The sequence below is a fragment of the Ailuropoda melanoleuca genome, chromosome 13 (genome assembly GCF_002007445.2).
Source record: "Ailuropoda melanoleuca isolate Jingjing chromosome 13, ASM200744v2, whole genome shotgun sequence".
NCBI classification, from domain to species: domain Eukaryota; kingdom Metazoa; phylum Chordata; class Mammalia; order Carnivora; family Ursidae; genus Ailuropoda; species Ailuropoda melanoleuca.
The window spans coordinates 46,769,374-46,786,258 of record NC_048230.1 but is presented as its reverse complement, the minus strand read 5'-3'; the positions used below and the strand labels follow the sequence as shown (position 1 = coordinate 46,786,258).

General features: G+C 59.1%; 1 protein-coding gene across 1 annotated transcript in view; it reads left to right on the top strand.

Annotated features, from left to right (window-relative positions):
• The window catches only part of CDH4 (cadherin 4), a 551,768-nt gene that overhangs the window by 496,889 nt on the left and 37,994 nt on the right, over nt 1-16,885 (top strand). The window contains exons 5-6 of the mRNA XM_034641573.1: nt 1,528-1,672; nt 12,282-12,454. Coding sequence (XP_034497464.1) covers nt 1,528-1,672; nt 12,282-12,454 — 318 coding nt within the window. The remainder of the gene's footprint in view (nt 1-1,527; nt 1,673-12,281; nt 12,455-16,885) is intronic.

The following is a 16,885-nucleotide window of genomic DNA, read 5'->3' as shown; positions in this document are numbered from 1 at the left end:
GAAGTGTCGCTCGAGTGAGAAGACGCTACCGTTAATTGTACCTCACGAGTACCTTTTCTCAGTGGCTTCTTGACCTCAGACTCCACGCGGCTGCGTTTGACAAGATGAAGGATCACCCGGCTGCCGCTGGAAGAGCTTCCACAGCAGGACGGGGGGGTGGGGGCCGAAACAACGAGGGGGGCCGCATGACCGTTCAGCACGGTGCTTGGAGCCGAAGTGCCAAGTGTGCAGTCATTTCTGGCACCAGGGGCCGAGGCCCCCGGGAATCAGCCTACTCTGTGTCCTTGTGACAACGCGGGTCACCTCCTAGGGGAAGCCAGCCTGGAGCTTCTCAAACAGCACACTTCAGGGGTAAAATTCCAGTCTGGGCTGTCGGGACCGAACCAAAGCGCCGGGGCTGGTGTAGACACTGTCGGCCCAAGCCTCCCTGGGGCAGGCAGAGCGGCCATGACACGGGGCACGAAGGAGGAGAGGATTGCGTGCCCCCCAGCCCGTAGACATGTCCCACCCACAGGCCTCAAGCACACACTCCTCTCGCACCCTCGGTGTGGCTCTGTCTTGCGGCAGAGACCTCGAGGTCCGGTGTGAACAGCTTGCAAGGTGATGAGATGTCAGTAGAGGGATGTGTGACAGTCACAGCTCTGATGTGGACAGACCTCGGGCACACCCTGCCCCTTTCCACCCCTCGGTTCTCTCCTAAATCCCAGGTCCCGCATGACCCCTCCCCAGCCCCCGCTGCTGCCCCCAGGCCTCCGCCACTCCGTGTCCCCCATGGGGACCTCACGCCAGTTCTTCTCCCTGTCCCCTTCATCAGGCCTCAGCTCAAACATCACCTCCTCTGAGAGGCCTACCTGGCCTCCTCCCAACCCCAGCCAGTCGCTACCAGTTCCCCCAAGTTCCATGTGCCTTCTCTTCCTTCTTGGTGTCCATCTGTCTTCTCGATGAGAAGCCCCAGGGCTGGGCCGTGTCTGCGCCCCTGAGCAATAATCCAGTGTCCAGCCGGTGCCTGGTACGTGGACGTCCTTGACAGATCCTGGTGGACTGGATGAATTAATGAAATGAATGAATGAGTGAAAAATCCAAACATTGGGGCACCTGGGTGTTTCAGTCAGTGAAGCGTTGGACTTTTGGGTTCAGCTCAGGTCATGACCTCAGGGTCCTGGGATCAAACCCCAGGTCAGGCTCTGCGTTCAGTGGGGAGTCTGCTTGTCCCTCTCCCTCCCCCTCTGCTCCTCCCCTGCTCACTTTCTCTCTCTCTCTCTCTCACACACACAAATGGATAAATATAAAATCTTTACCAAAAAAAAAATCCAAAAATTAAGGATCCTCTCCTAGCCCTTCCCCGTTTCCCCAGAGGAAAACACCGAGGCTCAGAGGAGTTTTGTGGCATGTCCTGGGCTCACCCCCTGCCAAGACTGTCCCTGGAGGGGCCCAGGCCCTTACGTCAGTGCCAGCCGCGAGCTGTGGGCCGGCAGGAACCTGCCCTGGGCTGCCCCCAAGGCTGACGGTGTCTGTGCTGCTTTCCAGCTCAGAGCACACGCGGTGGACATGAACGGCAACAAGGTGGAGAACCCCATCGACCTGTACATTTACGTCATCGACATGAACGACAACCGCCCCGAGTTCATCAACCAGGTCTACAACGGCTCCGTGGACGAGGGCTCCAAGCCAGGTGAGACCCCGGCCCCTGCGGAGCGGGAGGCAGCGGGAGAGGGGGCCCCATGCTTGGGGAGCCCTGACGGCCCCACGGGCCTCCCCCGCAGAGCTGCTCATGTGGCAGGTGCATGCCACGTGCCCGCTGCAGGCCGCGCGCGACCCCCGGGAGCAGGGCCCCTGCTTCATGGACTCCACGGAGCGGAGGGGGGTGCAGACAAAAGCCAAGCTAAAGCAAGTACATAACGCCACAGCGCGGGGAGTAAGGTTCAGAAGGAGCCCGGGGGCGCGGAGAGTCGTGGAGGCACCTGTAGGTCAGGGAGGGCCCCTCTGTGGAGGTGACCTGTCGGCCGAGAGCTGAGGCGAGACGAGGAGCCGCTTCGAGAGAAGGTCTGGGTGGGGGGGTGTTGGAAGGGGAACTGGGGAAGGAAAAGGCATGGGCAGAGGGCCTGGGACAGGAGACGAGGTCAGAGAGAAGACCCGTCATCCGAGGTCTCCCGGGCCACACTTTCCATTTTATCCCAAGCCCCGTAGGAAGCCCACGAGGAGGCCAGACTCCCGCGGCTCCAAGCGGGGAGCCCATGTGCCCGCAGGCCTCAGTTCCCCTCAGAGCTGACCCAAGCGCCAGTGTTCCCCCAGACTTCAGTTTGGCATAAATGATGTTGACCACGTGACCGTGCGCCACAGCCCTTGCTAAGCAGGTCCCTGCAGGAAGCGGGCACCCTCCCTCTCCCCTTTAGCCAAGACGAGCCTCAAGGTCCCAGGAGGTGTGGGGGGCCCAGAACCCCCAGCCGATGCTAGACCTGGCCTGGGGACCGGCAGCGGCACCTGGGAATGCAGTAGAAATCTAGAACCTCTCAGCGTCCCCCGCCCCCGTGATTCAGTCTCTGTAGGTGGGGCCTGGGGTGTGGGAGGGTTTCCGTGCATGCCCCAGTTTGAGCATTGCAACCCTGCACTCCTGTCTCCTGCGGGGATAGGGCAGCGTCCCTGGGCCAGCTGCCCTGGCCGGGGTTGGGCAGGTGGAACTGAGCCGAGCACCCCCGGGGCCGCCAGGAGTAGCCAAGAAATGCAGGATGCCCAGTGACACGGGAGGGTCAGAGGAACAACATTTTCACGCATCCCTGTGCGCCATGCAGCACCTGGGAGCCGCCTACAGTGACAAAGTACTCCTGTCCTGAACTTCAGGTGTCCCCGGGCGTCTGTAGTTGAGCGGGTGACCCCACCCCGGTGGCCCAGTGACTACCCCGTCCCGGGAGGGCGTCTGGGCTCCTGAGAAGGCCTGTGGCTCTGGGCACACTGTTGCTCGAGCTCCAGGAGCCTGGAGCCCAGCCGGCTTCCCACTTGCCGGGAGGGAGCACTGTGCTCTGAGGGGTCAGCCGCATCCCACACAGCCCGCAGCCCATGGCCGGGCGGCCAGGGCAAACATTTATCATTGCTTCTCCGCCAGGAGCAGGTTGTCGTAGCTCCGTCTCCAGGGGCTGCTTTCTCAACAAGGTGAATTGTGTTTGCAATTGATTGTCTCAGAATCACGAGATGCCGGCCAGCCTGGTGTCAGTGAAGGGAACGGGATGTGCCATTATTGCTGCCCGCTCCTTGTGCAGCTCCTCCCCACAGTCCCTTGAGCAGGGGCAGGTGGCCAGCGGGCAAATTAGCTGCAAGCAGCCAGCTCCTTAGGCAGCCAGGGGTGGGGGCGCAGGTATCAGGCTGGGGTGGGGGGCTTTCTTGTTAATACAGATGTGGTGGGCCTCTCTCCCCACGACCCAGCACACTCTGTAAATGCGCCTGGATATCACAAATCAAACTGCCCACGGTCTTATTTTAAAATGAATCGATGGAGAAAGTATTCCCGGATGTGTAACTGGCTTTACTCGTTAGGATAACAAAAGCAACAAATTGCTGTGTCTCCTCCTCAAAATCCTGATAAGCCTTTAAGCCTGGAGATTGGAGCAGCGCCCCCCCCCCATCGCCCCATCTCCACCCGGCAGCTTGGAATGCCGAGCATGGCCTGGAAGCCCGGAAGGCTGGTGTGGATCCCAAGACGGGTCCTCTATTCCCGTTCACTCCTGTGCCTTTCACGGACCGTTTGCACTAGGTGTGGACTGACTTCCAGGGTCTCTGGGGGACCCCGCATCTGTCTCTGATCCCGGTACAGCGCTCAGAGGGGAACGGGGACACCGTGGCTTCATGCAAGGCCTGAGGCGGAGCGGTGCCATGCTGCTCGCTCACGTGCCTGGTCAAGGGCGAGTTGACCCCAAACAAACCGTGCCACGGCATCCTCGAGCAGAAGCGCCAGAAACAGTCTCTGCGATGTCCTGCCTCGCGTCAGTTAGTCACTGTAATAGGTTTCACGTGGTGTCTTTGCGGGGTAAGGAAAACCTATCACCAGAAATTAGTCACTATTCTCTGGCATGATGGGCTAAGGAAAGCTTTCAGATGTACATTCTAAGAGAAAACAAATGGAAAGATGTATTAAACACTGACTCATCAGATAAAAATCTTTTAAGGTTTGGGTAGTTCATTTGGGGACATCAGCGAAGTGACTCAGGGGGATCCCACGTTCACCCCACATTCTTTCCCCAGCCCTGGTGCCCCACCATGGTATGACGTCCTCTTTGGCGCTGCTGGATGGGACAGGCTCGGAGGGTGTGGAAGTACCAGGGTGGCCCGTCCTGTTTGCTGTGGCCGCGATCATTGCGATTTGGGGTCAAGAGTGTCTTCTGCTCCCATCTCAGCTGTTAAATCTCCAGGTTTCCAAAACCCACCTCGAAAGCCCCCTGGAAAAGGGAATGCATTGGCTCCCATAACTGCCGAGTGCAGAGACGGGCGGCAGCCTCAGTGCTGTGGCCAGAGTGGGACCCGCCAGGGCCTTGCTTGCCACGGTCCGACTCCCCTCTCCTCGGTGCTGGCTCGTTCTCTGGGAAGCTCTCTCTTCCTGTGGACAAGACACCTCAGCAGCCGCAGACGTGACCGTGAGCTGTGGACAGCCCCAGGAGAGGGACCTCTTCTTGCTGGAGTCCAGCAGGAGCCCCAGCAGATCCCCAGGATCTGGCTGGGGTGGCGTGCCCATCCTGAGGCAGTCCCCACGGCCAGGGCATGGACTGTGAGCCTCTTTCAGGCACGAAGAGAGTCCGGTTCTAGACCCCTCCAAGTCATAGGGTCTGAGCCTGTGGCGGGTGTGGATCCCCCAAGGAAAACCAGATCATTGCTCCAGGAAAGGGGGCTGGATACCAGGGAGGTGCAAACAGCAGACGTCCATTATACGCAGTGTAAGAAATAATAGAGACACCCCACAAACCTTCACCCATTTCCACCAGTGGGAACAGCTCACAGAACCATCATGCATGATCACGCCAGGATGTGAACACTGGTGCAATCCACGGACCTCACTCAGAGGCCAGCAAGTTTACCCGCGTGCGCCCACGCAGGCGTGTGTATGCGTGCTTCCATGCTGTGTCACCATGCGTGTGGATTCCTGTGACCATGGTCAAGCAGCTGGACGCCTCCATCAGGAGGGCCCCTGTGCTGCCTTTTAGACAAGAGCTCTTCCCTCCTCCACCACCCACCCACCTACCGTCCCCTACCCCTGCCAGGCACTGCTCTAAGACCTCCCTACGGATTCAGTTCTTTAATCCTACGACAACCCTACGGGATAGGCACTTTTCTTTTCCCCACTTTGGAGATAAGGGAATGAAGGCGTGGAAAGGAGGCCAGATTTAAACCCAGGCAGTCTGACTCGTGAGCCACAGTGCTAACGATTGTAGACTGCTTCCCCTCCCCAGTCTGTGTCAGGAGTGCATTTGGTCGCAAGTCGCAGAAAACCCAGCTTGTACCAGTAGGAGTTTGGGGGACAACTTGAAGCTGTCCGTGCCTCCCCCTCTTGTTTCTCACCACATGGTCACAAAATGGCTGTTGCACCTCCAAGCATCACATCCACTATCAGGCAGAAGGAAGGAGAAGGAAAGAGAAAGAATGTAGCATGGGCAGTGTCCCCCTAGTAAGGTACATGTTGTATGTGAGAATGCCTTTCTCCAGGATAGGAAAATATGAACCCCACCCTCAAGGAGTCCATTGTCCAGTTGAGGAACCCAGAAATCCGTATGCCACATACGTGCCAACGGGTGGTACAGATGCACAGCCCGGCAAAGGCAGAGAAGAAAACATCCCAGGCCCTCAGGAAAGAAAAGCATTTTCCTACCCCAGGGCCTTTGCACATGCTGTGCCCTCAGCCTGGACATCCTCCCCCAGTTGCTGTGACGCTGGCCCCTTTTCCTCCCTCAGCTCACATATCACTTCTTTGGAGGTGTCTGTCCTGCCTGCTTTCCGTTAATACTCCTTAACTCACGGAGTTAGTTACTTGGTGTGTGGCCAGCTTGCTGTCTGTTCTCTGGGGACGAAGGCAGTTCTTGGTGAGCCCCAGCCCTCACCTGGCCCTCTAGAGCCCACCCGGCGCTCAGGACAGGCCCGGGTCCCGCGTCCTGGAGCTCGGAGCCGCTCGACCATCAGCTCTACGAGGCAGGCTTCTCGAACCTTGCACGGAAAGAGTAATAATCCACAGTGATGATCTTTTAACTAAAAAAGGCTTTAATTGGAATTCTTGATTTCCCTAACCCCTTGTAACTATGCGAGTGCCTATATTATAAATTTTGAAATTAATGTCACCTTAAAATATTAAATAGCAGAGAAACCTATAGGCTGAAAATGAAGTCAAAGAAACCTTCATCTAGATAATGCAGAGTTTTTGCTTAAATAGATTATTCTATTAGTGGCCCGTTTATTTATTTATTTATTTCTGCACCGGCGGCAGTCTCCCTGAGACGAGTACCACGGGCTAGTGCACAGAGGGCGCCAGATACTTGAAAGTCATCTGAATATTAAAAATTTAAATCTTTAGCCTCAGTGATTTGAGCAGAAAGCCAATTATGGGACTGAATTAGTTTTCAAATTAAACTGCAGTTTAAGGCTTGTGAAATTAATCCTTTAAGGCGGACGGCAGCGCTCGAACATGAATTCCGCTGGAGAGCCGACCCTCCGCGTTCTCCCCTTTTCCTGTTGGTGCAGCCGGTAGAGACGGCCCGCACCCCGGGCGGCGGCAGCATCCCCACGTAGATGAAAACACAATCCTGAGGTTCTGTTCCGTTTCCCAAGAAAAATGGAAACCTCGCTGCTGGCAAGAGAGCTGGAGGAGGCGCCCAGAGAAAGCCCTGGAAGGATGCTTCGCTCCAGGCCCGGGGAACGGGCTGCAGATGTGAGCCGCTGGTGTGAGCACTTCCTCTGTGCAGCCCCTCCCCCGCCCCGTCCCGGACCACGGCCAAATGGCTTCCACGGATGCACCGTGGGATGCACCGTGTGCACTCCGTGTGATTGGGGTCACTGAGGCTCAAGGTGGTGTGTGGACTCAGGCTGGAGGAGGCAGGAGGGCCAGGAGCACACCCTGCAGGCCAGGGCCACGCCGTCCAGACACTCGGGGACGGGCCCTGCTCACGCCCCAGGCAGCAGCTCACAGGCAGCTCTTCTGCCCCCCCGGGACCCCACAGGGGACGCCCAGCTTCCAGAAGAGGACCCCCAGGCTCCAGAAAGCTCAGTGATGGTGCGGAACCAGGCCCCGGGAGCAGCAGCTGGGGTCTGATCCAGATTGAGTCCTGCCAGTCCCACCTTGAGCCCAGCTTGGCCTCAGAGGTCACCCAAGGCCACAGAAAGGCATCTGGTGGGAAGGTCTGTCTTCTTGTGTCTTGTTAGCCAGGGGGTCAGCCGTGCCCAACTCAGCCCCAGCTTACTCCGTGTACTGGGTGGAATGGTGCCCCCCAGATTTGGGTCCACCCAGAACCTCAGAATGCGGCCACACTGGGAAACGGGATCTTTGCAGACATAATTATTTAAGACAAGCTCTGATCCACTAGGACTGGTGTCCCTTTTAAGAAGGAGAGATTAGGACCAAGGCAGACACCTTAATTTTGGACTTCAAGCCTCCAGAACTGGGAGATGATAAAGTTCTCTCGCTTCGAGCCATACCCTTGGCCTGGCACGCCTCCCCACCCCTCCTGCACCTTCTCCGTGCCCAATGAAAGGCCGCAAGCTGACTAGTGGATGTTCCAGAGACCACCCACCCCGCCCGAGCCTTGCAGGAGGGTGCAAGGTCGCGGCCATCAGCCACTGCCTGTCGGGGCCCAGCTCTGGAGCCGGGCGTGGGGTCCATCCACCCAACCCCAGCACAGAAGGGCACAGAGGAGGCCACAGCTGTCTACTGCCGCTGAAGACCGCCAGGACTCAGGGAGAAGAACCCGGTGACCAAGGCCAGAGCGGGGGTCAGAAGGGGAAGTCGTCGTGTGTCAGGAGCAGACGGCAGCACGGGGACCCACAGCTCTGGGCCCAGGCGCGGTGCAGCCCAGGTTAGAGCCCGGCCCCGGGTCAGTACACGTCCTGTGCCTGCTGGGTGGACACACACACACGGGGTCTAGACCATGCACAGACAGGAAGGCAGGCCGCCTCCCCCAGGAGGCCCTCCAGGCTCTCAGAAAGGAATTCCGCCAGCATCTTCCCATCTCCTCTGGCCCTGGTTCTGCTCCAGGGCCTGGAACACTCCTTTTTCGTCTCTGCTGTTCCATAGACCTGGTCCCTTTCCCACTCACTGCAGGGCGCTCCCTTGACACCCGTAAGCCGCCTGACCATGGAATGGCATCCCAGCCAGGCTTTCAGAATCTCTTCTTCCTGAGAGAAACCAAGTCATGATTTAGGCTCTAAACACAAAGTCACATCTTCTGTTTCTCGGCTGCCTTTTTTCTTTTTCTATTTTCCTTTTTTTTTTTTAGGTAACATTTTACTTTCTGAGAAACAAGTGATAGCCTTGAAGGAACCATGGAGGATACAGAGAAAATCACAAAGGAAAACTCAAACTCCCACCTACGATGCCGCTCTCAGGGATTACGAGTCTGTCACACACCCTCTGGCCTTCTCGCCTTTGCATAAACATGTTCTTTTAGAGATCGGGGTCACTGAACAGTCTAGAGACCTCGCTTTTTTCCAGTGAGCCGCACACAGGTCATGAAAATTTCAAATATCATTAAGTACCCTTCTTCAGCATTTTAATGGCTTCACACTACTCCGTGATAGCAAAGTTATAATAACATCATGATTTATTTAACCAACACCCTGCTGTCCTACTGTTACTATCATTTACTTATTGATTATGCTCATGGCTTGTCTTTACCACCAGATGTGAGCCTCATGGGTCAGGGGTTTTTCCACTGGAACTTTTTATATGCGATCACTGCGGATGCGCACACAGTATGCGACCTAAGAGAGCCCCACACCCTTTGGCTCCCCTGACCGTAACGTGGAAATGAGCAAAGCCCACCCCAGTGAAAGCCACAAAGGCTGTTTACCCAGAGTCGGCTGGAGCCGGGGGTTCGGCCCCCGCCACTTGCATTGAGCAAAGACTCCAAGATGGGCAGCGGAGCGGAGAGCTTCACGGTGGGACAGGGGCTGCTCTGCTGTGCCCTGATGGGTCTGTGGGCCTGGGAAAGCGGGAGGTGGGCATCCGTGTCATTGGTTGGGGGCCCACTTCTCTGGCCGGCCCCGAGTCAGAAGCTGGGACAAAAACTGGGGAAGCAGTTAGTGATCAAGTCCCAGCTGTTCTCGGCCAACAGTTGCAGGATGACCGCTTGGCTTCCGGATTGTTACAGAGATGGAGGGTCTGACTTCCTCCAAATCTGACCCACAGGGAGCTGCGACCTCCTGGGCTGGTTCCCACAGGCGCTGGGCGGCCCTCCACGCTGTTCCCGCGGGTGGTGCATTACGGTCCCGTCTTCCTGTCGGGTTGGCTGTCGTTGGCGTGTGTGTTCAGTGTCTCAGTCGTGTCTTGGCAGAAGCACAGCACAGCATCCCAGCCAGGATACGGGGGCTGACACAGCCGAGATACGGAACACTCCATCCCTAGGCAGGTCCTCATGTTGAGGGTTTGATGGTCACACCCACCCCTGCGTGTCAGGACTTTGTCTCTGTGTTGCTCACGGATATGCACGGTGCTTGGCACATAGTGGATATTTAATATTTGTGGAGGATTTCTTGCTTCGCTATCAGGAGCCGGGTCAGCACGGACGGCTGGGGACACGAACCAATCATCTATTGCGCATCTGTGACTTTTTTCCTTAGGATAAATTCCTAGAAGTCGATTTGTCAACTGGAGACATTTTAAAGAGACTTGGGTATAGGCAGCCAGACTACGTCCAGAAGCTGAGGCCGTGGGCCCCCGGACGCTGCGGCGGCCGGGTGGCCCATTTCCTGTATATCCCTGCTATTCTCTACCATTGTTATTCTTAAAGAATGTTTGCCTTTTTGGCATGTGAAAAATGCCTTTCATTTCTTTGATCAGTAATTAAGTGTTTTTGTTTTTTCTAAAAAAGAAGGAGCAAAGCGCGTCTCCGTGATAAACATTTGGGTGCGTCAGGCGGCAGGGCCACCGGCCGGCTTTTCCTACATTGTACCTTCTGATATTTTCCCGTGAAAACGTGCTGGTTTCCGTGGGTGTGTTTCATGTGTGTAGTCAGAAAAGAATTCTTAGAAGTCTATCATTTGGTCTAAAAAAGCAGACTCCCGAGCGTAGCAAATGAGGTGGTTGCCTAGATGAAACTGTAACGAGCCCAAAACAGAAGGACCGGTCTCGTTGCCAACAATTCAGACCTGAGCCCTCCACGCCCAGGGGCCCCAAGGGCGCAGCGAGGGGCGCAGGCTGACTGGGTGGGTTCTGGAGAGAAAGAGTCGCAGCCACATCCAGCCTGCACACACTCTGCCTCCAGAACATTCTCTCAGAAGGCGTCAAATTTGACTCTGAGCCTGGGACTTTAAAGCTTTGGGGATGCTTCCTCCCCGAAGCTCTGATGCCCTGGTGCGCCTGTCAGGGGCCGCGTTGGGAGTGGGGACGTGGTCAAGGAGGTCATGGTGAAGTTGAGGCCCAGCTGAAATGGGGTTTCTGGGGCTTAGAGCCCTTCCCCCGCCCCATCCTGTCCCCCGCCCCCTTCTGGGGCCTGACAGCTTGAAACCCCAAGCCCAGTTCAGCCCCCAGTTCAGCCCCTGCCTCAGACAACAACTCCCAAGAAAGGATGGCATTGAGGTGGGTGCACACACTCCCTGCACCCCTGCAGGGCCCCGGGGAGCACATTGTTCTGGAGCAGGGAACCGAACTGAAAACTTGCGGCTCCGGACAAGGGCCTCCAGGTCCGACACTCCAGAGGCCCAGGGCTGGGAGTTTGTGCCAGTCAGAACTTTGGGTTGCAAGGGACAAAAACTAAAATGGCATAAGGCAAGAAGGGAAATGCTTGGGCTCAATTATACAAAAAGTCTATAGGGGGGCGCCTGGGTGGAGCAGTCGTTAAGCGTCTGCCTTCGGCTCGGGGCGTGATCCCGGCGTTCCGGGATCGAGTCCCACATCGGGCTCCTCCGCTGTGAGCCTGCTTCTTCCTCTCCCACTCCCCCTGCTTGTGTTCTCTCTCTCGCTGGCTGTCTCTCTGTCACATAAATAAATAAAATCTTAAAAAAAAAAAAAGTCTATAGGGTACCTTCCCCTTAATTTTGCTATTAACCTAAAACTGTTCTTTAAAAAAAAGGCTGCATGTTTAAAAAGTCTTTAGGGAATAGCTTCAGGTGCAGCTCAATGCAGGGGCTTCCCAGTGAGAAGTTGTCACCTGAGCCCCTCTTGAGGATCCAAGATGGCCCTGTCCTTCAGCCCCTTTAGTTGTGGCCAGAAAGTGACCATCGTCCCCAGCGTCACTCACTGACCCAGGCAGACCCAGCATGTTGGTTTCCCAGAAACCCCAGCAAATGCAGTTATTGCCGACTCTGATGGGTAAGGTGCCCGCAGCTGATCCGATCCCTGTGGCCAGGGGGAGGGATATGCTGACCCAACCAGGGCCTCCCAAGGCAGGGAAGGGTGGACACTAACAGGACGGGGGGGCTGTGCTACCGTCCACCACGGAGCTCAGCCCTGTGCGTGGCCAGGACACAGACACCAAGCGGCGGGGCATGTCTGAAACACAGACGGCCGTGTGTCCCACTGGCCCCCCTACACACACGCTCTCCCGTGTGCACAGCCTCCCCTGCCAGGGCCCCTGTCAGCTCCTTTTCCGTGTGTCCTTCGAGCACGGGCTCTGTACCTTCCGCAGAGCCGGTGCCATGCCAGGCTCTGCTCCTTCTCCAGGCGCCTCCACGTCCCCGCCGCGCCACACCGCACGAGCGCTCAGCTGAGCCCCGGCAAACACTGTGAGGCACAAGGGAGAGGGTGCTGGGTTCGGGGTTGGAAAAGCCGGCTCCACGCCTGGTTTCGCAGCTCGTGCCGCTCTTCCCTCCTCTCTGGGCCCCAGTTTCCCCACCACTGAGAGAGAAGGAAGTCAGAGCCGATGCCTCGCAGGAGCCTTGAGCTCTGGAAGAAATCCTTCGAAGGTTCTCCATGGGGAAGTGAGGGCCGCAGCCTTGCTTTCTAGCCCTGCCTCGGAAGATGTGGGATGTGGGAAGGATGTGCGGTTCCCTCCGTCTCCAGAGAGATCGGATTGGCTGGCGATGTCTGCCCTGGGGGTGTGCGTGGAGGCTGCAGCCGACACACCAGATCGTTCCCATCTGAGATGCTTTCTCTGTCCCAGGCACCTATGTGATGACCGTCACGGCCAATGATGCGGACGACAGCACCACAGCCAACGGGATGGTGCGGTACCGGATCGTGACCCAGACCCCGCAGAGCCCGTCCCAGAACATGTTCACCATCAACAGCGAGACAGGGGACATTGTGACCGTGGCAGCAGGCCTGGACCGAGAGGTGAGGCGGGGGGCGTCGTGGGGGCCGGGGGAGGGTGGCCTCGCCCCTGCAGCCATGTGGGAGATGCTGACCCCAGCCCGGGTTGGGGCCCCAGGAGGCCCTTCTCCTGTGGCACGTGGCTGGGAGAAGAGGTGTCTGCAAAGCCGTTCCTAAGTGTTCGCCGCCAGCCCTTCGAGCGAATCCGGGAGCCAGTCCTGCACAAGGTTTCCAAACAGGCCCGGCTGGCGAGTGCGGTGCCAAGGGGCCAACCTCTGTGCTGCTCAGGGTGTGGCCGCAGCAGGGCCCCGGGTCTGGGAGCATGAGCGCCCACCCCTGCCTGGGACACCTGTCCTGCATCTGACCCTGGTGGTCCCGCCATGATGACGTAGGCTGCACTGACGGGGTGGCATTTTCCACTCAGGCCAAAGCGACTTATTTGGTGCTGGGTGCAAGGACTTCCCAGCTTCCCGGCCCCTCCTGTGACCCCAGAAGGCCGGGACCTCTGTTGTACCCACCTTCCCTCACCCCCTCGGTGTGGACCCTAGTGTCCACCCCACCCAGAGCCAGACCCCAGAGCCAGCCTTTGCTGCTGCCTCCACTGGAGAATGGGCATCTCCAGGCATGGGGCCACGGGCTCCCATCTGGGTAGATGACACTGTCCCAGTCACCGGCCTCCAGGGCCGCGGGGAGGGTCATCAGGAGCTCCCAGCTGAAAGCCCCCAGCCGGTGGCCCTGAGTACTCCCAGCTTCCCAGACGAGCACCATCTCCTTGTCCTGCCTCTGGGCCTCCACGATGGCCTCCTGTTTGCTGGTGACCAGAGGCCGGCATCTCCTCTAAAGGTTACGTGAGTCAGTTTACCCTCGAAAGCACGTGGCTCCCAGGACTAGGAGGAGACTCTGGCTGAGCTCAGAGCAACACGGTGTGCAGCTCACTCGTTGCTGGGGGCTCATTTGCAGAGCCTGTATCCACACTCGTCTTGATGGCCTCCGGCTCCCCCTCCCGGAAAGCGCTGCAGGCCTCATGGTCAGAGTTCTGGGGGGCCTCACCTTGCTCTGGGGCACTGAGCCGGGACCTTGCTAAGTGTGGCTTTTCAGGGCCAAGCTGTGGCAGCTTCTCGCTCCCCAGACTGGTTCCCCACACCTGGTAATCCCAGCAGGTTTGGAGATGGGGGCGCCAAACACCTCGAGTCTAGACCTCACCCCTGGCAAAGCTGCCGGAAGCAGTCCAGCCACGCTGCCCCACCTAAGCCTTCCAAATCAATAGATGCCAGGCGGCGGCATGGAAAGTGCCACCCCCTCCATCACTCCCCCCACCCCAGGAAGGGCACGAGGTGCTTTTCTCGGCATTCCTAAATTGTACAGGGCGGTGAACCAGGGCGCTGGGCTGGGGCAGAGGTCACGTGAGAAGTAATTTATGCAGCCTCGAGGCTCAGCAGCTCGCAGGGTGGTCCTCGCCAGTGGCCTGGCTGCGAGGACGTCAGGGGACACCTCTGAGCCCCGGCCTCAGTGCCCTCTCTCTGAGAAATGGGCACAGTGATGCCAGTCTGGTGGGCTCAGCAGGGAGGGAAGGGGCGGTGCCCTGCCAGCAGGCCGAGTGTCCAGCCGACGCAGCTGTCGTCTGCTCCGTCTGCCATAATACGGAGCTCCGGGGGCAACGCCGGGCCTTCGCGAAGGAAAGAGGTGTTTTCGGAGCCTCTATCCGGAGGACCCATCCGGCTGCAGAAGAGGGCAAGGCCTCCCAACCGTCGGAAAGCTCGGAGGCACTGCCGGTTCTTAGGAACAGGGCCCGGCTCTGGAGAGCGGGCTTCCATTCGACCCCCCTCCGGCCAGCTCTGCCATGCTGGGGGGCGGGGGGCCTGTCCTGGTTCTCATCTGTTTATGAAGGGGCAGGCTCAGGCCAGGAAGGACTGGGACAGACTGGCCTGGCCACTCACGGAGACAGTGACTATATCCCGTGGGCATCTCCAGACCTTGCCATCCTTCCGGCAGACAGGTACCGAACACCTGCTGTGGGCAGGGTCTGTGCCAGGCACCGGGGCCCCTCGGGCGCCCCACGGAAGCCCCACGGAAACTCCACAGGAGCTCCAAACGGCCAGGCACTGTGCGCTGCGGATGACCACATTTTAATCCTCAAAACGGCCCGGGGCAGGGTGCGGGGGGCCGAAGGAGGGATGCTGGCAAGTCTGTCCTTCCAGGTGAGGAAGGCAGTCTGCAGTGGCTCACAAGTGCCCGGGGTCACAGGTCACAGGTCAAAGAGCAAGAGCGAGGCTCTGCCCCAGGGTGCTGGGAGGTCACGTGGGGGTGCAGGGAAGCTACCAAGGCCTGGACGATGAGCGGCACCCCGGGCCCTGCCGGAATCCAGAGCAGGCAGGGCGTGGAGGCCTCTCTGGGCCATGTCCAGTCTTGGGCAGCTCTGGGCACCCCCGGCTCCTTCCATGGCGGCCAGCACTATCCTCCTCTCAGAAATGGGAGCACGAGGGCTCCCTGGGGGTGGGCATGCACTGCCCCGACACTGGAGGGAAATGTCTCTTAACCTGATGCCTGCCCACCCGAGCCTGGCTTCCCAGGTCCTTCGCAGGGGGCCCTCCCGGAGACACTCCTGAGCCAAGCAGAGGGGCTGTGCTCCACCCTGCCAGACAAAGCCCGGGACACCCCGTTAGAGTTGAGCTCCACACGAACAAGTCGTTTTAGTGTAAGTGAATCCCAAATATTGCAGGGGACATACTTACACTGGAACTTATTTGTTGTTTGAAGTTCACATTTCAGTGGCTGGCACGTTTATTTGCTCTATCTGGCAGCCCTGCCCTGCGGTAACCGGCCATCCACCCAGACCCCAAGGTCACAGGCACAGCTGGCTGGTGTTGAGATCCGTGGGGCACGCCTCTGAGAACCCCGCTCCCGCACCCCCTTCCCCGATGGGCACCTCGGTGACACCTGAGGGAGGCGGAGCTGGAGGGGCCGTGACGGACCATACGGTCCTTGAGGGTCTGGTTTTGCAGATCAGGAGAAGCGGGACAGGTAGGGGACGTGACATCCGAGGGCACGACCCCAGCCCACGAGCCATCGTGTCAGAGCAGTGTGACGGGCAGCCGGCCAGCCGGGCCGTCCCCCGACCTGTCGCTCACCCTCGAGGGGGCTGTGCACATGCGCTGCAGCCGTCGAAAGGAGCCCGAGCACAAGCCCCGCCCGGCCCCAGGGCGGAGCCCGCACCCACCTGAGGACCCCCGCCCCCCAACCCCACTGCCGGCCGATGGCTGTCTGTGCACGGTACTTAAGGGAAAGCAACCGAACCCGCCAGCCTCTGGTGCTGACGAGTCTGGCCTTGGAGATGCCTCTGCCAGGCCACCGCGAGCACTGCACGCACCCCCTGCCAGCCCCTACCCGGCCCCCCACCCGTCGCCCCGCTGCGCACTCTCTCTGCCCCGGGTGCTTGCTCTCCTGTTACAGGACGCAGTGGCCACCTGAGGAATAGTTTGGGGAGGATTTGGGCTCACCGTGGGGGGCTCAGTTCTCTAACTCCCGTAAACCATCTGACCAAGACCCACCAGGGTGACCCCTTGTCGCCAGGGACCCAGAGGCCGAGGCAGCCTTGGTGGAGGAGGGCATCCTTCCACAGACACAGTGAGGGGCCACAGGGCCAGGGGCTGGCAAGAGAGTGGTGCCCTCTGCCGGAAGCACAATGACCTCTTGATGCCCCGCGGCTCTGGCCCCTCCTCACCCAGAATAAGGCCTTCTGTGGCCTCCTTGCTCACTGGGAACAAAATCCAGCGTCTTCCCCTTGGCCCCAGAGCCCCACTCCGTCTCACCGTTTGCTCAGCCGAGTTCTGCCCACACGGGTCCCGTGCGGCCACGCACGGCCTGCTCTCTGCCCCTCAGGCAGCCTTGTCCGGGCCCACGCCAGCCTTTGCCCTTTGGCATGAAGCCAAGTCCTCACTCTTACCTTGAGCTCACCCTGCAGCCCTGAGAGTGGACTTTGGCGACCTGAAGCCTGCCCTTTCTCAGGGGATTGATGGCTGCAAACCCACCCACCCCCACCCCGCTGAAAAGCTGCCTTGATTTGCCTCTCACCTCAGCAGGGAGAGCCCACGCACCGGCGTAGAGACAGCCCCCGCCCCGGGCCCCTCCTGTCCTGTCTGAGCCCCTGCACTGCCATGTGCCCTGTATGCCAAGTCCTTGCTCTCTGCGCCCAGCCACTGGCACTGCGCCCCTGGTGTAGGATGGGCCGGCAAGCGCTCTGGGGTCCAGCCTCTGCCCTGTGTTCTCAGAAACACCCGGAACCCACCAGCCCGCACATCGCTCAGGCCTGGTTAGCGTGCGGGCCCCGGTGCGTGTCCACCGGCCTCCTCTCCCTCTCAGCTCTGGCACGCCTGGAGGGCCGGGGCCTCTCCTTCGGGGCGGCTGCCTCGGGGTCTGCTCAGCGGCCAAGGGCCCTTCGCCAGCTGCCCCTCCTCT